The sequence below is a fragment of the Camelus dromedarius genome, chromosome 5 (assembly GCF_036321535.1).
Source record: "Camelus dromedarius isolate mCamDro1 chromosome 5, mCamDro1.pat, whole genome shotgun sequence".
In the NCBI taxonomy this organism is placed as follows: domain Eukaryota; kingdom Metazoa; phylum Chordata; class Mammalia; order Artiodactyla; family Camelidae; genus Camelus; species Camelus dromedarius.
Window position 1 is genome coordinate 62,023,160 of NC_087440.1, and position 23,477 is coordinate 62,046,636.

Here is a 23,477-nt window from a genome sequence, read left to right on the forward strand (position 1 = left end):
TTTAGGTATCATGGTGCCAGTTTTGGTCTTGTTCTGAGGGTCTAACCACAGCAAAATGGGAAGCAAAGATTTCTTAAAGCTAGTGTTTTTCGATTCCTTATGATGTGCCTAGAATGTTTTAAGTGCTTTGCGTGTACTTACCATCTAAGCCTCATGACATCCCAATGATGTACTGTGATTATTCCCATTATACCCATGTGGAATCCAAGGCACATAAAGGTTAAGTAACTGGCTGCAAGTCTCCAGATAGTACATTGTGGAGCTACAATTCAAACCCAGGCACTATTACTTGATTAGTGTCGGTTTATCCATGGGTAATTCACATGGGTTTTAATAGCAAAAACATGGCATTCTGCCCTCTCCAGCCATCATCAGTGCTTTTACACGAAGCGCTGCCTGTTTTACAGGACAGATACGGAGGCCGAGCTGGATCTCGTCAGCCAACTTGCCAGAGAGCATGGGGCCTTTGATGCAGTGAAGTGCACTCACTGGGCAGAAGGGGGCAAGGGCGCCCTGGCGCTGGCTCAGGCCGTCCAGAGAGCAGCTGAGGCGCCCAGCAGCTTCCAGCTCCTCTATGACCTCAAGGTGGGTTGCTTGCTGGGTGCAAAAAAACAAAAAGCACAGTTGGGTTTCTGTGTGGCTGCTTTTGTTTGGAGCCCATGTTTAGCAGCTACAGCCTGTGGGTTTGATTCCCACGTGGGTGAGTTATACGACCACAGCCTAGACTCCCAACTCCAGACCGCTTTCTTACCAGCACACATTGCTGCTTTGCTTAATTCTAGAGGAGGGGGTCCAGGCAAGAAAGCCCCAGGAGGTTGGCTCACATCCTGGCTTTTGAAAAGGCTCATAGTATAGTCCCTCTGCTGGCAGGAAAAGGGTTACATATAGAACCAAGAGTGTAGCTCACTACAGTCTTTACCCTAGGGCACCAGCCACATTATGGCAAATTGGCAAGGGGCTCCATCAAGGTCAGAAAAGTTTTCCAACCACTGCCCAGCATAGGGGAAAGCAGTGTGGTCCTAAGGGCACTTCCTGGTACAGGGCTGCCTCAAGTTCAGAGCAGCACTCAGGTGCAAAACCAAAGCACCCAAGCAGGCTTCAGCCTTTTTTCCAAAACTGAGTAAATTATAATAGGTCTGGCTCAGGCAGAAGCACTGCTTATTCTGGGATACAGTAAAGTTAGTTCACAGAAAGTTTGTTCTTATTATGGGGCTGTATTTTATTTTCAGTTCTCTATCCTGTGTTTCAGGATGTGATTGGACATTAAGTGTGTGCCCACAACAGTTGGTAACTTTGTGCGGAACATGGGATGGGTGTTGCAGCTACTTCTGCTTGTGTCATCTAGGCTGCTCCGTGGCTTGGTTTTTAGAAGATAATCATAGACTTTCAAAACTAGCCATAAAAAGATAGAAGGAAGAAACCCTATTACTCTTGAATTTTAACATTCTCTTAACATTTTCTTGTTTTCTTTACCCTTTGCAAATGTAATACACTTCTCTTAATTACAGTTAATTAACATTTTCCTATCGACTTGGACACTTTATTTAGTTTTATAAACTGGTTTGAAAACCTGTTCAGCCAATCACCTTTGTAGGAAATGGCCATGAACACAAATTTGCACACAAATACAAAGCATTTATAGGCATCCTCTCTAAGTCTCCATCCACAGTGCCTAAATTAGGAACCCCAGTCCTGGAAGGCAAGCAGGAGGCCTGGAAGAAGAGGACTTTATAACCCATTTCTACTTGGAACTCTTCTCTGTTCTGAGAAACAGGAGACAGCCACTTTTTGTCTCATTCAGCATCTGTTGGTCTTAAGTCACCCTTCAACAAAAGTACTTCTGCTTCAGAAGTTCTGAATGTGCCTTAGCATTGCTGGAGCTCCAATGATAAGAGGCATATGAAAATAATCTCTGTTGCATCTTTATGAAGCTGTAATTGAATAGTCACTTTATTTATATCCATTTTCCAAAGCCCCTTCATAAATTATTATTGTTTAGTTCAAAAGGAAATGTTTATTTTCATGGATAGATGATTATTCCTTTCAAAAAACAAAAGTCACTCAATGTGTTCTCTTAGCCTTAGTTGCTAGGGAGCATAGAGTCCCATATTGCCTAATTCTGGTGACTTGCTCATCCAGGTTACCTGTGGGTAGCTGTCCCTCCCATTTCCTTTAGGCAGCTTCTCCCTATGCTGTTTCCTCTGAATCCTAGTGCCCTGAATTTGGCTGTAGCAGCATTTAAGAGGCTAGGCCCCACTTCTGAAAGCGTTGCCCTGGAGGAAGCAGCCCTGCACTTCCTCTTTAGACCTAGAAGTCACTGGTTAGGCCACTGGCCTCCGTCCACTGCTCTCTTTGCTTCAGGTGCTATGGAAAGCATGTCTTTTCACACCATCCCTGAAGCATATTGATTGTGTAAGTCACTGGGTTGTTTTCTAGGTATGTAGATGATTTTATTACTGTTTCTCACTGACAGTGACTAACAGTCAATATACTGTATTAAAACAGGTTGTGTGGATGGGTATCAGTTGCCTTATTTCATAAACAGTATCCCAGATCTGCTTTCACAGGAAACTGGTCTGTAGCGTTAGAGTATTATTTTCCACTTGTGAAGAAATAGTTGTTCTTGGGTAGTCAGCAGTAATGTTTATAATGTACCTAGTGAGATCTTAAATACACACACATGCACACAGTAACCTTATACCTTTGGGACATTTTCCACTTATAAAATCTGGGGCTTGGTATTAAAAAAAAGTTTCTAACCCACTAAACCTCAAAATACTTGCCTATCCATGTAAGTGTATAGAAATTAAAACACCTCTGGCCTTTTTGGGGATTCTGACCTGGAAATGGCCATGTCCCCGGTGAGTGTCTTCACATGTATTTAGTCACGGTCTCCCCTTTTTCCTGTCTGTCAGCTCCCCGTTGAGGATAAAATCAGGATCATTGCACAGAAGATCTATGGGGCAGATGACATTGAATTGCTCCCTGAAGCACAGCACAAAGCTGAAGTCTACACAAAGCAGGTAGTTGTTTGGTTGGTTTGTTCTTTCATCTCTTCCTACAGCAGGCCTTGGAGTCAGGATGCCTGCATTCTTCCTGCCCTACCAAGCACTGCTTCACCTGTCTGGGCAGCAGCCTTCTCCCCTCTTAAAATGCTGAGCTTGAATTAGGTGATCCAGTCCCACGTTGTTTATCTACCCAGAGGTGATATATAAGTGTGTGGAAAAGCTGTGAGGAAACATAGAATGTCTTACTAAAATGTTGAGAGTCTGCTTTTTTTTTTTCTTTTTCTAATTTTTAAAATTTTTTTTTATTTTGAGGGAGGTAATTAGACTTATTTTTATTTGATGGAGGTACTGGGGATTGAACCCAGGACCTCATGCATACTAAGCATGCACTCTACCACTGAGCTATATCCTTCCCCGCCGAAAGCGTGCCTTTACTTGTATCCTCACATCTGCTCCAAACTATCATTTGTAATTGGTTATATAAATGAAGGTAAGATATTCACTTGTGGAATATGGCTGTAAGTGCTCACCTCCTCCCAATGAAGATTTTTAATCTATAATAACCCAGCTGGAGGAGGGCAGTGCCATGTAAGGGGTATAAGGGGAGTTAGATGGTTCACATAAATTGCAGAAGCCATGTCATCACAGTGCCCGGTTGTTCTTTGTTGCATCTTCAGCTTTTCATTTGTCCCACTTCTGCCCCTATTCCCCAGGGCTTTGGGGACCTGCCCATCTGCATGGCCAAGACACACCTGTCCTTGTCTCACAACCCAGAGCTCAAAGGCATGCCCACAGGCTTCGTCCTGCCCATTAGAGACATCCGTGCCAGTGTCGGGGCTGGTTTTCTGTACCCTCTGGTGGGAACGGTAAGTGAGTGCTGTGGGCAGAGGGCTGCTCATTCACCTCTGCTCCTCAAATCGATTACTGAAGCCATCACACAAATGCCGAATTAGCAGAGTTCGCTGCTGAGGAGACCGTTGAATCCAGCCTGTTATGATTAATCATCTTGGGCCATCTTAGTGTCAGTTCAAGGATGACGCCATGACTGGTTGTACTGAATAATCATTTTGTTGCCCAGAGGCAGTGTGACCTTGACGGAGTCCAGGATGAGCCTAATTCATAGGCTGTGTTAATGCTTCTGTGTAATCACAGCTGACTTTTATTGGGCACCTTTCATCAACTAACTCAGCCCAACTTCTTTATCCAGTCATCCATCAATGGACATTTAGGTGGCTTCCATGTCTTGGCTGTTGTAAATAGTGCTGCTATGAACATTGGGGTGCAGGTGTCCTTTTGAAATAATTTCCTTCAGATATATACCCAGGAGTCTCCCGGGTCTCCTTGACAGGCCTGGAGCTTACGTCTAAAATTCAGGGAATTCATCATTTTTGAGTAAAGTATTTCCCCCTTCAAATGTGAGTAAACCCTGTAGATGTGAAAGGTGAGGTTGTTTACTTACGCTTTAAGATGAGTTAATTATCAGATGCTTTCTTATCTTATGGGCTTTATGCATATTAAAGAGGAAAATTGCTAACAGGGAGGTAAAGGGAAGCTGAAGGGCATAATCACAGTCTGGACTAACTTTGTCCCAGAGTCAACATTGGTCCTGTGCCCAGGTTTCCCCCATAGATCTGGCCAGTGTCCTATGTCTGCAGATTGTACTTACCTGCAGTACAGGATTGAAATAGTAAACTAAGCCAATACACAGATAAAAGAAACCAGTAGGTCTCCTTTCGGAGCTATTATTCTTTCAGTGTAAGGAAATGGTAGGAGGTGGTATTATGGAGTCAACAGTTCATAACATTAAAGCCGAATCTACTTTCACCTCCACTGGTTTTGGCCTTGGGCAAGTTACTGAAGAGGGGAGCCCTGCACCTCCCAGCTCTCTGTGGGGCAGTGTCATCCCATGACAGTGGTGGTCAGACACGTGCCTGCAAATCAGCGCCCCTCAGCCGCTCCAGAGACAGGAGATTTTGCTCTATTATAATGCTCATCAGTCCTTGGGGTTTGTAGAAATTCCTTTTTAATAGGAATGGCAAATCATTTACCCAGCACCTGGAATATTGCAGAAATGTGTGTTCTTTCTGGAGACATTGTCTGCAGCTGGCAGCTGAAAAAGCAGTGTTGTCACTTCTGATGTCTGCATGCAGGAGGGTGACTCTAAGAGACGAAAGCAAAACTGAAAGCAGTCGGGCCTGAAGTTCAGAGAGAAACACAGCCTGCCTAGTTCAGAACTTTCTCATCTAGAATAAATTCTCATGTTAGACGCCAGCTTGGACCAAGACATTTCCACACATAATCTAGATGGCTTAACAGTGACTGTTCTTCACGCCTTCTAATTCCTGTTGGGGCCTGAACAGGGCTCAGAGGATCTGAGCATTTTACGTATTAATTCAAGATGTGGTGGCTTCTTTTTGGAGTTTTAATGTAACTTTCTGTATATGTGTCCACATAATCTTTCCATTTTTTAAAATTTTCTGGTTATTGATACGACCAGTGTTTCCTACTAATCCCTATTTCAGGGATCATCTTCAGAGCTTTCTGCCAACACACACATGCGTGTCTACGTCGATGGGCACATGTCCTTTATCTCTGTAATGTCATCTTCAGGCTTTTCTGTTAGGTCTGAGGACCATTCCCTTCCTTTTTCCTACTTGTCCCCATGTTCAGCAGTTGTTTATTTCTAATAGAATTTGAGACTAGAGACCGATGTCAGTTCCCTCCTTGACTGGCACGCAGATGTCAGGATCAGGTTTTCTAAAGCCTAGGTGTTTTGTGTTACAGAAGGTGACTGATCCTTTTCTACGTCATTTTTACAGTTAAGTGGTAGAAGTTCAGCTTAAACTCTTCTCCTGTCTAGATCTGATTTGGAATTTGTGTATTCATCATAAAGGACATTGTTACAGATTAAAATATACCGAGTTTCCACTTACAAGCCTTACAGACTTACATCTAAGTAGATACCTGTCTTCAGAAAAAGAAGCAAGTGCAAATAAAATCCGTAAGCATTGCAGGTTCAGGTTCAGAAGGCCAAAGGGACCAGTAAAAATGGTGATTGTGAAACCATGTAGATTATGTACAGAAATGTCTTAGCTTAGCCCAAGTTAATTGATACTGATTCCTAATGTGCTGCTGAAGCAAAAATAATAGCAGTATCTGCACAAGACTCCTTAGAATAAAATGAAACAGCAGACAAGCCATGCATCTCCTTTTTATTTTGTGACGTGAGAACTGAGGAGGTAAACAACTGACCCCTCAGCCTCCATGGCACCTGCCATTGTGGGATGAAGGTGGATGCATCTCCTCTACCTCTTGTTGCAACTGTTGGTATGGGGGACTTTGGTGAAGTCTGGCATTTGGTTTGCAGGAGGACCTGAGGGATTCCTGCTGAGATCGTAGCAGGATCAGTGACTTGATTTTTAATGTGTAACATGAAGAGTGCCACTTTATGGACAAGTGTAAAATAATATTTTATCTTTGTGCCTTGGGCTTTCTATCTGAAGGGAAGGTGCAAATAGATCACATTCAGTTTGTTTTTAATGGTATTTCACACCTAGATGAGCACCATGCCTGGACTCCCTACCCGGCCCTGTTTCTATGATATTGATTTGGACCCTGAAACTGAGCAGGTGAATGGGCTGTTCTGAATGGGTAAGTTGTTACTGGTGAAAGTTTTGCTTTTTTCCTTATGAGGCATATTTGTGAATTATAGGGCTCCAAAGCTATGAAAATGCAAGTTCTAATGCTTTCAAAAGATTTCTTTCCAGACATCACTGCAGGGTGGGGGACTATAATAAGAGCTGGCAGTAACCAGTGAATGAAACATTTATATTTCAATACATTTTTGGAAGAAGAACACAGCTCGTCACAGGTTGGCAGTATAGGAGAGATAGCTGCCATCTGAATGAACTACGGAGGGGCTGCAGTGGAGGTTAGACCTCCTCTGGGGACCCGAGGAAGCCCTGGGCTTTGAGCTGATAGCACATTGGAGGGCAGGAGCAGCTGAAGGTCTGTATACTCTGAATAGATGGTTAGCAGGAGAGAGTGAGTGAATGCCCCGGAACGTAGGAAAGAGAAAGGAAGCAGGATCGGTCCAGGAATTCGTGGGGCCTTAAGTGAAGGGCCCCCACCACTCATCACAATGAATGAGCCACCCCTGGATACACTCAGGTGAAATTTCAGAAACATCAAAGATGAAAATCCTAAAAATCCTTCTCCAGAGGAGAAAAAATGGCTAACCTATGGAAAAAAAAAAAAAAGAACTAGACTGAACCGCTGTCCTCTTATCAGCAGTAAGAGGCTTTTAGACGATGGAGAAACGCCCTCCAGGTCTACAGGGAAAGGTGACCTTCCGCTTGTACGTACACCCCACCGAGTCTATCCAGAGGTTTTCACATATGTATAGGTTTGCCACCCCCACATCTCTTCCTGGGAAGGGAGCTAGCAGTGTACTCCAGCAAAGTGAGGACTAAACCAAGAAAAAGGAAGACATGGTTTTCAGGACACCAAATCCTGATCTGGACAGTACTGAAGGGGAGTCCTGACAACTGCAGGTGACCCAGAATTATAAATCCATCAGGAGGAGGGAGGAATTTAAAAGGCCTAGAGAGGGCGACGAAGTCAAGGGTAATGATGCAAAACAAAAGCTCTCACATGGTTTAATAAAGTAAGGGTCCAGATGGAGGCAAACTGCAGTCATCAATTAGGAAACTGTAAGGACGGTTACCCCCAGAAGCATCTCTGCTTCCAAAGAAGAGAGACCTCGTGCTGATGCTGGGGGAACGCTGTTCTGCAGGAGGGTGTCTGTGACGTTGGAGATGTCATCCTGGCTCATGCTTGGACTGGCGTTGAACAGTAGTCACACGGCCATGACGTAAATGCCGTTCCTTGTTTTCAAGTCTGTGGACAGACCCTAGGAGAGTCAGCTGTGGGGAAGGATATGAACGTTAACAGCTCTGGCGGTGCCAGAGGGTGATGGTGCGGTGAGGGAGGGTAGAGGAAATACTTCAGCGCTTTCTTGTTTCTTTTCCTTCCAGATTGTCCATCTTCAAGAAGCTACTTTGAAAATGTGGTCAGTGTTTATTCAGGCCTCCTGTCAGGAAGTGTGGGGAAGTCGAGAGAAGTCAGTCCCTGCCCCAAAGACCTTCTGAAATAAGCAGTGGGAGTTTCCCCCAGAAGCCTTTCTTCAGCCTTAATTCCCATCCTCATGTATCAATTAGCATAAATCATGCTCATGTCTAATTACTTTACTGAACTCATAGAATAAAAGTAAATAATTTTGCAGTTAATCTCAGTGTTCAAATATAAATGGCAGCATTAACAGACTGTGCTGCCGGCTCTCTGCTGTCCCATGGGACCCCGTTTGCCGGGCAGGCCCTGGGACTGAAGAAGCAAGCTGCAGTGTGTACTTTATGATGCTGTTGTGTTTAGAGGGGAAACAGCACACACTTGTGTAATAAAGAAACCTCCTGAGACGGTTGAGGGAGAAGCAGAGTATGGAGGATGTGCCTTTTTATCATGCACTTTTCTATATTGTTCCATTTTTTTTTCACCCTGAGAAAGTATCGCTTATACAGGTTTTTGTCCTGAACTTCCTTAGAATTCTCATTTCTGTCACAGCCTTAGCACCATTCTTTTTTTGGGGATATTTTGCCATTTGTGGCCCTTCATTCACTTTTTTTTTTTGGCACTTCAAAAACCAGAGTTTTATAACTGGCATAAACATTTCCATTGCATCAAAAACAACAAAATACCCAGAAATAAACCTAGCCAAGGAGGTTACCTATACCCTGAAAACTGTAAAACATTGATGAAGGAAATTGAAGACGATACAAAGAAATGGAAAGATATCTTGTGCTCTTAGATTGGAAGAATCCACATTATCAAAATGGCCATACTACCCAAAGCAATCCACAGATCCAGTGCAATCCCTGAGAATATACTCACGACATTTTTCACAGAACTAGACATTCTTTTTTTTTTTTATTTAAGTGGCAGTACTGGGGATTGAACCCAGGACCTCATGCATGCTAAGCATGGGCTCTACCACTGAGCTGTACCCTGCCTGTGCCCCTAGTACCATTCATTCTTCATTTTAGGAAGGATGGTCATATTGCATTAACCGCAGGGTAGCTCTTCTTCCTTGTTGGTTCAGCAAGTATTTACTGAGCTTCTACCATGTGCCTGAGCTCTACCCCTCCCTACAGAATGTTTTATTTCCCTCAAATGTTTTCCCTTCCCTTCTTGTTATTTATCTTCTATCTCTGTTCTTATCCCACTTTTCCTCCCTTTTCCCCTTTTTCTTCTTGCAGTGGATCCTTCCAGATGTTGCATCCCCCAGTGCCCATGCTAAACACTGCTGGCATTGGCAGAGTGGTATTTTTCCTGGTGCCCTTGGTTTTACTATTTTTAATCCCCCAGGTAAACACTAGTGTTGTAATATGGTCAGTTTTCCAGTCTAAGGAGTGATGGCAGTGCTTTTGAGGGCATGGGGCAAAGGGTTCCTGAGCGCAAAGCCCAGCTCCACTACGCTTTGAACACCACCTGGCACATTCTACACACTGTACACACTCAGTGATGTTCCTGTTACAAAGCATTGTTTGGACCCTGCAGAGTTCACTGTTTCTGGTGTGCTTTAAAATGTCCTGTAAAACATCTGGAATGGGACTTGCTGGGAATTCAGTTTGTAAACAGGAAGAAAGCAGTCTATTGTCAGACGTGGTGACTTAAAGATCATCTAAACAATTTAGGCCTCCTTATATCACCAAAAGCCATGTGGGTTTAAATCTTTCATGTTGACAGAAATAGTGAACTGAATTGGTGGGAGAGATGTGTGGAGGTTTAATAAGGCAAAGATTATAAACAAAGCCCTAATACAATAAATAAGTCAAATTGTTTTTACCAGGTATTGCTTGGAGTGAAGGGACCATCACTAATGCAAGAATTTCCCTAAGTAGAAGTGAAATATGCCTTCAGTAAAAATCCAAATGGTACAATTTGCCTTTTCCACTTGGCAGTATACCTTGGAGTTCTTACTCCATCAGCAGTTTGGGATACATCTTGTTTCTTATGGCTGTGAACTGTTTAAATAGTCCTTTTGATAGACACTTGTTTCGTGGTTTTTACTGTTACAAATAATGTCCTAGTGAATATTCTCATATCATATGTATCTTTGCAACTTGTGTAGAAGCATCTATAGGATAAATTCCTAACAAATTTGTGCAGAGTGACCTCTAGCTTCAGAATGGGAGCTGACCTTTGGTTGGAGATATGTAGAGATAAATGATAATAGAACACATAGGCAAATTATGTGTCTCTGTTGTACAGAAAAGCACTTCACAATTACACTGCTACTCTCTGCCAAGTGCACTTGTTAAGGTCATCTGACTCCAAAGCCTGTACTCTTTAACATCATTGTGCCTTCAGAGCCCTTTGTAGCAGGCAGCCCCTGCCAGGTTGTACAGAAACAGACATCCTATTTGTGACAGGCAGAAAGGGTTGATGAAATTGTGGAAGAAGCAGAGACAAGAAATAAAGAAGTTAGGAAGGCGAGTGAACAGTTATTGATGATACGGGTTTTGTGGAATTGGGTCTTCAATCTGTGATTTAAAAAAAAAAAAAAGAGGTGTGATGAAAGAGAAAGCATAAAGAACAAGAAATACCTGCAGGCTGACTGAAGACCTGAATTCAAGACCTATGGGAGCATGAATGCTGGGGATACATAGTGTGTGTAGCCAGAGGTGGTCTGGGGCCTTTACCTTGGGGCTAGGAGTCCTTCAAGGTCACTGCCTCCCTGTCCCTACTCTGACCCTTATCTGGGCTGCTAATGGCTTCCCTCCCCATATTCATAATATTACTATTACACAGACTGCACCTTCTCTGATCTGTACCTCGGAGGCTGTTGCTGTGCATTGAAAATGTATACATACTCTCAATTCAAAGACAAGGCAGCATATGGGTGCTGTCAAGTAAAGCAGATTACAACAGAATTACAGTTGAGTTTGTGTTGGCTGGTGCAACCCTGATCGTGCCCAGGAACAGATCAAACCAGCAGAAAATGAGCCACAGGTTCATTTAATGGCGAACCAGGAATGGGGGAGTGGAGGGCTTATTCCCAGCAGGTCTCTAAAATGTAAGAATGATTATCACAGAGTTATAAAACATTTTTTGGTAGATACCGGCCCAGGCTGTGGGTGGATAGGGACCAGGATGGGATAAATGTTATGAAGCAGTAGAGGTCAGATAAATAAGCTATTTTATTGGCACATTGTATCTGATGATGTTAACAAGATAAGCTGTAGGTAGGATAATTTCTCATCAGATTGGAGATATATTTAGAGCCTGTTTCTCATTATATAATGAAAAGCTACTCATGAAGTTGCAGACAATGATATGGGTAATAGCTTACTAACTGTCACTTAAGTGAGTTCAGGGATGACAGGTTTCTTTCACGTATGAGATACTGGATACATTTTTAAAATTCAGATATGGTGTCAGGTTCTAGTTATATCCTAAAGAAAAACCATAGTGCATTATTTTATTTATAGTTCTCCACTCTGTGTGTGTTGGAGGTTGGGGATGAGTTATATGTAATGTACCTTAAAGAAATCTGCCCTTCAAATACAAAGTCAATTCACCTCCTACCTCGAACCACCCTTCAGTTCCCTTTCATTAGTCTTTTTTTTTCAAGTAAGTGGAATAAGATCTGTAAGTCATTAAGATGGCCTTTATTGTTTTAACCTGTCCCTTATTTCATTTCCAATTATTCCTAATAAGATAGCTGTTCTACCTCGTCTTCATCTAGATAAGCTCATCTTATTTTTGCCTGAAATTGTTGCATACTCCGAGGTCTGCTAGGTTTGAGAAAACTTGGATCTCAATAAGTAGTAGTATCTCAGTTGGTTATGAGTGGCATGGATTTCTTTTGGTTTGTTTAAAGTTCAAAACTGGCAGTAAGCAGGGTTAGTACCCCATCTAGGGATATAAAGGACATCTTTACAGACTAGGGTTTGCTGAATGAACAAAGATAAACTGAATTCTTAATTACAACTACTATAAATTAGATGCTTACGGATATTCCTGTTTTGCAGCTCTTGTCTCTAAGATGTTGACAGCTTAGACTCAGCTTTGCTATTGTGTCTCAATAGTTCTTTCCTTAATAAGTCTCAGTGGAATCTATAGAATATATTCTATATGGTAAAATATATTCCTGGAAAAACACTGAAAAATGGGTAACTGAAGTTTACTCTCTCAAAGATCATGATCCTATTGAAGAAAAGAGATAAATACAACTGCTTTTCAGTAGTTCTTCCCTCCACTTTAATAGCTTCTTCATCTGGGTTGTGTGCCTGGAAGGGGCCAGAGGAGGAGGCAGGAACTCCTCTTGCAGGACCTCACTGCTGGAGCTCCTGGGAATGCCCTTTTGTAGGTAATATTAAACCCAAAGCAAATCACTCTAAACTCTCAATGCAACAACTTTTATTGGTGTTAATGCATTGTACACAATGGATTATGTGTACAAATAAATGCTTATGGTGCTTTTCACTATGGTTACGAACTTGTTTAGATAAAGATTCAAAATGTATGAAAATATACAGCCTAGCCAGTCAGGCAGGAGGGAAGATATTGTCTTGCACCCTTTGCTCTGATCAAGACTGGAATTGTGAGGAAAGGCTTCTGTTCTCCATCCCTCAACCCTACTTAACTGAGAGGGACAAGGTTAAGCAGGCACCTAGGAATATCAGAAAGGGAAGCACGGATAACTTGTAAGCTCCTTATTCTTGGAAATACATAAGGTATAAGGAATGGAAGGGGCTGGGCTCCTCTGTTCTGCTGACCTTAATGGCACACAGACTGCATCATCTCTACCTGCCTGCTAGATACTTAGGGACACAGAGGTCTGTATCTTGGGCCTCTGAGAGCCTTTGGCAACGAATCTTGATAACCTCATTACACCCAAACCCACTCCTGGGGAAAAAATTTTTTTTCCCAATTCATATATGAAATTTTCTCTCCAAACGAGATGCACTCTGCATAGTTTTGAAGCCTACGTTTAAAGTGTGATATCTGCTGTGACTTTAAATATTCAATGAGGGGATTTAAAATGGGAGTACCTATAATTTAAAACTGGATTTTGCTGCTTTGCGTCTGAGAAAATGGGAGGCTTGCGACCCTGGTCCCCTCCCCATCTGCCGGCTTTCTCTGTGTCTCTGGCTCTCTCCGTGGCCCTCGGCCCTTTCCAGGATGTGGTCGCACGGCTGGGAGCGCGAAGGTCTGCTCCCCCGCGGCTGGGCGAACTGCTTCGCAGGTGGCACTCCTGCCTCCCCCACGCCCCGCCCGCCGCCCCCAGCCCGGGCCCCGCCCCGCGCCCGCCCGCTCCGCGCGCATTGGTGCCGCCGACTGTCGGTCCCCGCGCTCTGGGGAGGGGGCGCCTCCGGGCTGCGGTCCCTCTGCAGAGGGCGGCTCGCTCCGGGTGCGACAGTGGCTTCCCGCCTGCCCAGGCGCCCGGCCCCGCGAACGCCCCCGTGACCCCAGCGTCGGCCAGGGACCCCGGCGCCTTCGGTAAGTGAAGAGGACGAGGAGGTTGCGGGGAAGAGGGTGCGGGCGGGTGTCCGGTCCGCTGACCGCCTGCCGGTGGAGTGGGCGGGAGGTGCCCGCTGGACACCGGGAATCCGGGCCCCTCGACGTGGCCGGGGTAAGAACTGGGAAGGTCGTTTGCCTGCAGGACTCTCCAGCCAGCGCGACTCTCATCAGCTGTGCCCACCTACCCTCTCCGCGTTACAGCGAGTCTAGGAGCATGGGTTGCTGGTCGTTTTTTTTCCTCCTTTGCCCTTTTGGAGAGAAATGTGTTTGGGGTTCTTGGCCGTGGTAATTGTGCAGATAGCTTGAAGCTGGGTTGTCTGTTCCACGCCCCAGCACTTTCCTTTTTGAGTTACTTTACCCTGCGCTCCAGCTCCTGCCATAAGGCGCATCGAGAGGGAGGGCAGACGCCTTCCTCCGGGAAGAAAATTCGTGGTCCACACCTGGCGCAGGGAGAGAGTCACTGCTTTCCTCGGGAAGTGGCTGCTCTTTGCCTCCGTGCTCCTCTGTTCACGGGAGAAGGGGAAGGGGTATTTTCTGTGGCAGTAGACTTGCGATTCTATCAGGAAATTACTACCGAGGCTTTAAGATTCTGAGGCGATAAAACTACCGGTGCAGGTTAAGGACTAATCATTTGCGGTCTAATGTTCTGCAAAGTTTTAATGTCTGCAGACTGCATTTTCCCCATTTCAGTGTAGGTTTTGTTTGGGTATGTTTTATTTCTGCATCGTGATACACATTCAAGTGAGCTTCTCAAGCAGTTGTCTGTGGGCCATCCAGGCTGGTTTCAAATGATATGTTCCTAAACATGATCTAATTTCAATATTGCTATCAGTCATGCATCCTCTGGTTAATAAAAACTCTCAGGCGCTGAGAACTTACAAGAGGTGGGGAGACTTAAAGAGAGCTATAATCACCCGTGGTTCCAATGCTTACGGAAGCATCTCATGAGGAGGGACACTGTAAAATGTGCATATTTTAGTTCCATCATTGTTCTAGGATGATTTTGTTTTTCTGCCAGAGGCATGGAGTATATGTAACACCCAGCTTAAGGAAATATTTACTTAGATCATAAACTGATTTTCCTTCTGTAGTTCATAGAATCAAGAGCTACCCAAATAAACCTTCAATAGTGAAAGATTTACATAAAAACAGTATAAAGAGTCTCTTTATTTTAGGACATCCATCAACTAAAATTCATAGGATTTTTGTTAGGTGATCACCATTGATACTATCATACCATTTTGTGGACTAATTTTAAAATATACCTTTATATTTATATATATAACTAATCAGTTTGCCAATTGCATAGCTTATCAACTTATTTTTGGCTTTCAAATTAGATCAAGAACCAAGAAAATATAAAGAGTTTGAAAGCTTGATTTTAAAACAGCAAGAACTCCCCGTTCAGGTTTGGTTCAGTTATAAGTTGCTGGGCTGTATTATGGTCACATGACCATTAAACAATTTTTAAATTTTTTGACTAGTGGATCTAGTGCAGATTGGCATCTCCAAACAATTCATTTTTCTAATGAAACTCCCAATTTCAGGGGACAGGCTTCAGAAACAAGCAATCTTGGGTCGAATCTGAGCTCAGTTATCTACTAGCTATGTAATCCCGGGCAAATTGCTTAACCTCTCTAGGCCTCGATTTCTTCATCTGTAGATGTGATACCACCACCTACTCACTTTGTAATGTTGTGGGAGGATTAGAGACGTATGTAAAAGTGCTTAGCAATTCCTAATACACAGGAGTAGCTCAATAAATGTCAGCTGTTATTATCACTCACTCTGACCTTCAACTATGTGCTCATTATGGAAAACATTTGAACAGCAGCTACTTAGGAAAAAATGTCAAAATTATACAAACAAATTTAACAGTGGAGAAGGACAGTAATGTTAAATTTCCCAAGAGCATGTATGAAAAGTAGCACCTCCTTCATGAAACACACATTTTTAGAACAGAAACCTTATGGTATAACGGAAAGAACATCAGAGAGTCAAAGTCTTCAGTTCTAACTCTGGCTATGACCTCATCTAACTGTATGGCTTTCAGCATGCCAGCTGCCCACTCTGGAGCTCAATTTCTTCATCTGGCAGGACTTGAATACTCTCGAATAATCTCTAGGACCCTTTGCAAGCTTCAAAACTGTTTATTACACGTAATAAAAATTACACTAGCTTGCTCACCACTCTGCCCTTCGTTGTTTTTTCTTGTGGATGGTGGTGGTTTTTGTTTGTTAACTTGCAATTCAGAATCATAAACAATTCATAAAGACAGCACAACTACAGAACTGATTAAATAATATCAGATTTGCAGAGTAATCCAAAATGAAGTTTTAACAAAGAGAAGAACAAACTAAATTCATGCTGAAATATTTCTGATAGGGCAAAAGTAAACCCCAAGTTTTACTCTCCAGTCATTTTAGTAAGTTATTATAAGGGAAACATGCTTGGCAGAATCTATACAATCAACTGAAATAGTCTTTATAGAAAACAATAGGCTGATGGTGAAATAAAATACCACTCTCTTTTCTCTTGTCAGGTTGATCCGTAAATAAAACAAAAATCTATCCAGTAAAGGGCTTTCATGAAGATATTAAAGAGAGAAATTACAAGTAATAGAGAATCTAAGTATTTGTGTAACTGGAGAAACCACCTAAAACAACTGTATGGAGTAGGACGAAAGGAGTGAATACACCTGGAAGAAATTTTACTCAGTATATTTTTGCCCACTTTTTTATCATAAAAGTCTGCTAAGGAAGAGAACATATACTTTTCTAAAGAAAAGGTGTAATGTAAGAATGGAGACCACAGTTTCTGAAATTCAAGTAGAAAACAAGGATGAGAAGAGATTGGCAGAAGTTAGTCCTCAGGAGGAGAGGCAGGAGGAAAAAGCATCAATGCTTTGCTTCAAGAGAAGAAAGAAAGCAGCCAAAGCAATGAAGCCCAAAGCTGGCTCTGAAACTGCTGATGCAGCAAGGAAGTGCTCCCCAGAAGCAGGAGCTTCTGATCAGCCACAGCCCCCAGGAGGGGCCTGGGCCTCAATCAAACGCCTTGTAACACGCAGGAAAAGGTCAGATTCTTCAAAGCAGCAAAAGTCCTTTGAGGCTGAGGTGCAACCTGAAATCAATGCTGAGGATGCTGATCCTTCTAAGAAAAAGGCAAAATCCAGACTCAAGATTCCCTGCATAAAATTCTCAAAAGGGGAGAAAAGGAAGCATTCCAAAATTATAGAAGACTCAGACCGCAGCATCAAAATGCAGGCAGAGGCTGAGAGTTTGGATACAAAAACTCTGACCCAGTCAGATGACAAGGCAACAAAGACCAAGTCGACCCAGGATATAAGGGAAGATGTCTCACAGAAAGAGGGTGATGAGGTCTGTGAATCAAATGTGAACAACAGCATAACTTCTGGAGAGAAAGTGATTTTGGTAGAACTGGAGTTAGATACGGGGCATTCTGCTATTCAAACAGGAACTCTAATCCTTGAAAAAGATATTGAAACGATTGAGGAAAAACAAAGCGTTCAACCTCAGCAAGCAAGCCCACTGGAAACTCCAGATACAGAATGTCAGCTTCCAGTAGTTTCTGATGTTCCTCCCTCACCTGCACTCCCAGATCAACAAATTGTGGAAGGAGCCAGAAATGATACCCTAGAAAGTGGACCAAACTGGAAAGACCATGAAAGTAGAGAGACTGTAACTGAGGAGAGTGAGCCAAAAGATACTGAATTGAGCCAGGAATCAGATTTTAAAGAAAATGAGATCACAGCAGAAAAACCCAAACCAGAAGAAAGCAAAAGAATGGAGCCAATTGCTATTATTATCACAGACACCGAAATCAGTGAATTTGATGTTCAGAAGTCTAAAAATGTCCCTAAGCAGTTCTTAATTTCAGTTGAAAATGAGCAAGTAGGGGTTTTTGCTAATGATAGTGGTTTTGAGGGTAGAACTTCAGAACAATATGAAACACTCTTAATAGAAACAGCTTCTTCTCTTGTCAAGAATGCTATCCAGTTGTCCATAGAACAGCTGGTTAATGAAATGGCCTCTGATGATAATACAATAAACAATCTTCTACAGTGATTTAGTTTCTAGATCATGGGAGGAAGAAAAGCTTAACGGTGAAGTATTTTACATATTTGTGGCATTTCTTATTCTGTAACAAATGAGAGAAATACCATCTGTGGAATTTAAAGGTACAATTCCAGCCCAGAAGTGCTAAAGAATTAATCAAGTTACGAAACCCTCCCTACCACTGCCATGAAGCCACTTCTGGATTGGAGGAGGTCAGTACAGAGTGCAATGCAAGGTGACATCCAGGGAGTTGCTAAAATGGCATGTGGAGATTAGGGTGCTTGAGGGAGGATGTATTTATTGAGCACTTGTGGTATACCATAAGCTCTTTAATATCCTCTGATGTCATAAAGCCTGGTTCTGCTTGATACATCTGTGTATAGGTGAATATTGCATTCAGTTTTCAACAACCTTTTTTTTTTTTTTTACGGTGCACTTTTATGTTGTTTAAAATGGTGAATAAGGTGAGCTATTTTTGTAAATGTGTGATTTATAGTTGTTACACTCCTAGGCAGTAGTCTTAACCCCCCCCCAAATATTGGAGGCCAAAAAAAAAAAAAAATATATATATATATATATGTTGCTTGGTTAAACATGAGTGATATTCTAGTCTTGCTCAGGTCCCTTACAAAAGCCACTCACAAATTACTACAAACAGGCAAATAATTACCAAGTGCAAAGGTGGGGAAACGGGGAGTGCATTTTCCCTCTCCATCTTTCTTCTGCCCCAAACAGACCTGTGTAAATCCATTTATGCATGAGATCATCTGCTGAAAAGTCAAAAAAAACAAAAACAAAAACAAAAACAACAGCAACAATAAAAACAAAAAGTAGAATATTATCTTCCATCCAGGAGAAGGCAAACTTCCCAAGTAACAAGTTATCACGGATAACATAGGATTCATCTTACAGGATTACATCTCTAGAGACTATTCACCAATCTCTCCTCAAAGAGGAAAGTGTGGATTCCAAGCCAGCCTGGCAGTAGAAATCCTAGGAAATCATAATGATTTAGTGAAAATATTAGTCATTCTTGGCCAAGAATGAGCAAAGTACATGGCTGAATAGAAAGTGAAAAGTTATTTCTAAAGAACATTATATTTTAAATGTCAAAATTCTTTTATTGTGCCTATGGGTTGAGAGACACCAGTAAAAAACACTTTACCTGAATATTGAAAAGTAACTTTTTCATCAGTAATTTCAGTCCAGCTAATCCTTTACCAAAAAGTGAACTTAATATAACAAGAAGGGCTTATTTGCATTTTATTGTTATTTAAGTAATCGATCTCAGTGATTGCCATATTTTTTTGAAAAAGTATTTGTTTCAGTCTTTCCTTGTGTGAAATGGCCATAATACTGCAGCACATTTCCTTACCTCACAGGTCAGGGTTCATATTGTATAGTTCCCCACTGTCTAAACTGAGTGACAGTGTCACTCTGAAAGCAAATGAAGTAATGAAGAGCTTTCACTTGAGTTGTAAGGTTTTTGCTCAAGGTATTTGCACATTCGTGGAGAAAAGAATGTACATTAAATGATTTAAATGACCTGGTGACTTCTTGCCATTACGTGTGGATTGCATATAGAAGGTATGTGCTAATTTGTTCCATACATCTTTGTTTCTTCCTGAAGTACATATTGAGACCTCTGGCAAAAGAACCTAATCTGACTTTGGAACTGAACCAAATAATGAATATTATTAGCAAGATTCAAGAATACAAAAGTATTCTCCCAGATTTTCCCACCTTCATGCTTATAACCTTAGGGGGCAAGGTACCCACCCAAATCCTTCAATTTAGCAATTTAAAATTGGATCTTTCAAAACATGATTCAAGAAATCAGTTTCTTTTAATTCTATAACTTTTAAACATTTTTTTTTAAAAAAGACTGCTAAGTCATCCTTCCTAAAAATACTCCTTTTAATTCACTATATGTGGTGCTAATGGACTTGGACAGCTACCAGCAGCTACATATTTAAAAGTGAACAATTTTTTAAAAACTGATTAAATTTGGTGCATTTTACAGTGTTTTAAAGAATCCTGCCTTCATTTTCTGCAATGATGGCTCAAGCCAATATACTTGCATTGTAAGTTTTTAGTAATTTCTCATGAATGAGCAAAAAGTACAGCACTTACCAGTTACTGAAAATATTTTGAAATGTTTAGGCATATTTATTTGGGAGTTTTAAAAACAAATGTGAGGTAAGTATGTGTAATGAATTTTTAAAAGAAAGTAACATTTTATCTAACTAGTCCTAGGTTTCTAATTTTTTTTTCCCACTGCGGTGTGATACATATTTGCTTAGAATGTATTATAATTGATTGTTTTTGTGATGAAATGTGTAGTCTATTTGCATTCATTCTTAACTGGATTCTCCTTGATCTTTTCTATTGAGAATATCTCGTGAATTAAATAAGTAGGATTCCAGTTTGAAAAAGGAATCCAGAAATTGGTCTTAATCTGATTATATCTGCTACATGGCCGAATTCTACTGCAGTGAATTCTAAGGTGATCCAAATTTTTTTGTTGTTATAGAAATAATTAGGAATCAGATGACTTAGAAGCCACTCATTTTTTTTTCATTTTAATGGTATTTATTTTAAGCACTTTGACCTTATATGCAAGATATTAAATGAATATAGGTAGGTTCTTATTCAATTCACATCCACTTGACAATATTAAAGTGATCATTTAAAAGCAACCTAATAACACCACATTAATTTGCATTTAAATTTGCTGTGGTATAAATGCTGCTTTTAGTGAACATTTATTAATTAGCTGGGATTCAGTTTCTTTTTCAACTCAGAATTTTACAAGGCAGGTTGGTTTATCAGATACTTGTTAAGTTTTTCAGCATGTTATCTTCTCTCTTTTAAGAGTCAAGGATTATTCAGTTAGCTTTACAACTAGTGAATATAAAAATCCTCCTCTATTTTATGTAGCACTATTCTCTTAACATTTTCTCAAAGTACTTAATAGGATACAGAAATAGTCCTTGGTAACATTTAAATACAGGTAGCAGAAAACAAAAGAACTTTCAAAGAGAAATTATGTTCCCTGCCACCTCCTCCACCTCAAAGAACAATAAGCATGGGGCACAAATGGAGTTCTTCAGAAAAGCTGTCTGCATAATTTTCTTTCAAGGTAATGTATTTGACAGCACGAAGTTTGTGATGCTCTTAATTGGTCTACTACTTAGTGAAGTCATAAACTCTGATTTATTTCTGAGAGATTATGTTATTTCACCAGTATGTGTGAATGGCCTTCTTGCTAAAAGCTTTTAGAGATAATGGTTATGAGAGGGTACCAGTCAGATCTGGCTTCTGCATGCAATCCAAAGTTAACTTCATCCATAAATTTCTAACTTCAAGTTGCCTTATTTTTTATAGTTAAGAATTAATTTGGGGGGGTTTACAGCAGAATTTTTAACACAATTGTTAGGCTTTAGAATCCCATTGTTTGAAAATATTTTTTAACATCAACTTTATTCAAATGTGTAAAGTCTACTTTCTAATTTCACCTAATAATAATAATCAGGGGTGAACTTTTTGCCTGCCATTTCTGCATTTTTTTAAATCCTCATTTAAGGTTTAGAGTTCTTTAGGTTCAAATTCCTATGATGTTTTACTGTGTAACATGGAGTTTCTTATTATAAAGAATTCAAAATTTCAATATACAGTACATTTTGTTTGTTTTTGAAAACAGTTTTTTGTAATCCTTACTTAGTTACAAAAGTTTAACAGAAGGAAACTACTTAAATTTAAATTCAATTTATTCAATTTGTATTGGGTATGTAACACATGCCAAATACTGAATAAAGGGGACAGGCTCCCTGCCCTCCAAGAGCTCAACTGAGGGAGCAGTAGCAACTGGAACTGGGGCAGACATTAAGGCAAAGAACCACAGGTGATGCAGCCTCGCGAGTACACTGGTGGGAGAACAGACGGTGATTAATTTTGTCTGGTGTGGGGCGATGGCCATATAAATACTGGGCAGTTTGAAAGTATTCAGCTTCTAAATAGTTAAACAGTGTATTCCTTCTGACTTGTGAACAGGTGCAGAAAAAGGCCTGCATAATGTTACATATTTATAGTAGTTCTTTGTAAAAATGTTAAGTGGATGAGTTATCATGAAAGCAAAAGTTCCAATTTGTATTTCTCATTAAAATTAGTACTATATTACTGTGGATCAGATGCAAATATTAAAGAAATAATACTCTGTAGAAAAAGAAATTCAACCTGAATTAATAAATGTACTGACTATTAATACAGAATAAATGTTCTACTGGCTCGTGTTTATTTTATTTATCCAAACCTTTCAAGAGAAACCTGGTATAGTACATTCACTTCCTAAAACTATAAAGATCACACTGCTGAAGCCACTGAGGTAGAGCCACCAAAAGTTCTACTCTGCTGATTGTGTTGGACAGAATTTACGATGGCATGCCTGAAAGAGCTCACCTCCAGCAAAGAGAAACACAAACACCTAGAACCTGAATTCCATGTCATGAACTAATGGCATCTAAAGGGCAATTCTGACTTTGATGGCATCTATGAACTTGGCAGAAGTGCACTTGTTTTCATCATCTCTTGCTGTTCTCACTAGTTGTTTTCCACATTATACTAACCTAGGAATTGTTAATAATCCGTATGGTTTTCCAAATAACTAAGCAATCTTGAAGTGAAAATGCTTATTGAGATGGTGCCTGCTAAAAGCTGGGTGTTTCAAAAGTTCTGTGTTTACTATGACATTGATTTTCTGCTCTTAACATCGACAGCCCTGTTTTTTCTTAAGCACAGCCCAATGATAATAATTAGGCTCTATGAAAGAGTGTGCGTTCTAAATCTTGGGACCAAAGTTGATACTGTGTTAAAAGTCCTAGAACTTAACTTTGTTCCAAAGTAAAATGTCATTAACGTACACATACTGTACAGAGAGCATTTACTATTTCACATTTTGCAGAATTAAAATTTTTTTTTATTAAATCACATCTTTCTATTATGAGAAAAATGCATAACCTTTTGCAACGCTTGTCTTCACAAGCAATTCTGCCCTTACCACTTAAGTCTGGAGTCCCCAATCTCTTTGTGAAGTACATACCTTTCTTTTCCCCCAAAGCTTGAGATCACTGGAAGCTCAATTCCCCAGCTTAGGAAAGAGAGTGAGTGTATGTGTGTACGTGCATGTGCAAACTACATGTCCGCAGAAAATCCTCAGCAAAGCTGGGCAGGGGCACCGTGAACAGTTAAAGAAAACCTAGGTGAGAGGAGGATGGGGTGATGGCTCCTAGGCTGGAAAACTCCCAGCAAGGATTAAGTTTTTCTTATACTTTTCACAGCTTTACTTGTGGCCATAAAAACCAGGCCTTCCAGTTTTGCACTCTTGGGAGATGGAGAGCACAGGGTGACACAAAAGCAGGTGCAGTCATTTATACACGTGTACTCACACCTTTTATTTCTAGATTCCTACTTTGACATCTGGACCTTCAGGTCACAGGAAGGTCTGGTCAGTGTGGCTGTAAGTGGGTCTCTGGACCACATCTGTGATGTGTACAGTTACAAGTAACGCAGCTACAGGCATGCATGCTCAAGTCAAATATCCTCATATATAAATTACAATGCAGGGATTCCTGTGGAATAGCCATCTGAGGCATAAAAACTTAGAATATCACTTCCCTTTAAACAGGTCATCCAAAACCAGAGTATTTCCATCCTCCTGATCAGAATGGCTAGTTAGAACTGTCCTTGCACTCTGTGTAAGGCTGAGATGTACAGAATGCCAAAATAACTGGTCACCCACTACTCAATTCAGGTG

At 41.1% G+C, this 23,477-nt stretch overlaps 3 protein-coding genes and 1 non-coding gene across 4 annotated transcripts in view; 2 read left to right on the forward strand and 2 right to left on the reverse strand.

The window, feature by feature from the left end:
* MTHFD1 (methylenetetrahydrofolate dehydrogenase, cyclohydrolase and formyltetrahydrofolate synthetase 1) overlaps positions 1 to 8,296 on the forward strand; it is a 51,559-nt gene extending 43,263 nt beyond the window's left edge. Inside the window, exons 24-28 of the mRNA XM_031453853.2 lie at positions 408 to 585; positions 2,916 to 3,023; positions 3,722 to 3,874; positions 6,566 to 6,659; positions 8,045 to 8,296. Coding sequence (XP_031309713.1) covers positions 408 to 585; positions 2,916 to 3,023; positions 3,722 to 3,874; positions 6,566 to 6,655 — 529 coding nt within the window. The 3' untranslated portion in view covers positions 6,656 to 6,659; positions 8,045 to 8,296. The remainder of the gene's footprint in view (positions 1 to 407; positions 586 to 2,915; positions 3,024 to 3,721; positions 3,875 to 6,565; positions 6,660 to 8,044) is intronic.
* TRNAT-AGU (transfer RNA threonine (anticodon AGU)) lies at positions 3,349 to 3,422 on the reverse strand. The gene has a single exon. It is a non-coding gene; the product is annotated as a tRNA-Thr (tRNA).
* Positions 7,606 to 23,477, reverse strand: part of ZBTB25 (zinc finger and BTB domain containing 25) — a 39,987-nt gene continuing 24,115 nt past the window's right edge. Inside the window, exon 5 of the mRNA XM_064486020.1 lies at positions 7,606 to 7,933. Within this exon, the coding sequence (XP_064342090.1) occupies positions 7,829 to 7,933 (105 nt within the window). The 3' untranslated portion in view covers positions 7,606 to 7,828. The remainder of the gene's footprint in view (positions 7,934 to 23,477) is intronic.
* Positions 13,423 to 21,951, forward strand: AKAP5 (A-kinase anchoring protein 5). Its single transcript, XM_064486021.1, has 2 exons — positions 13,423 to 13,568; positions 16,132 to 21,951. The coding sequence occupies exon 2, from the start codon at positions 16,391 to 16,393 to the stop codon at positions 17,672 to 17,674; it is 1,284 nt and encodes a 427-aa protein (XP_064342091.1). The 5' UTR covers positions 13,423 to 13,568; positions 16,132 to 16,390; the 3' UTR covers positions 17,675 to 21,951.

Excerpts from the sequence above, each read along its gene's own strand:
- AKAP5 (XM_064486021.1), top strand. The coding sequence starts at position 16,391 with ATGGAGACCACAGTTTCTGAAATTCAAGTAGAAAACAAGGATGAGAAG.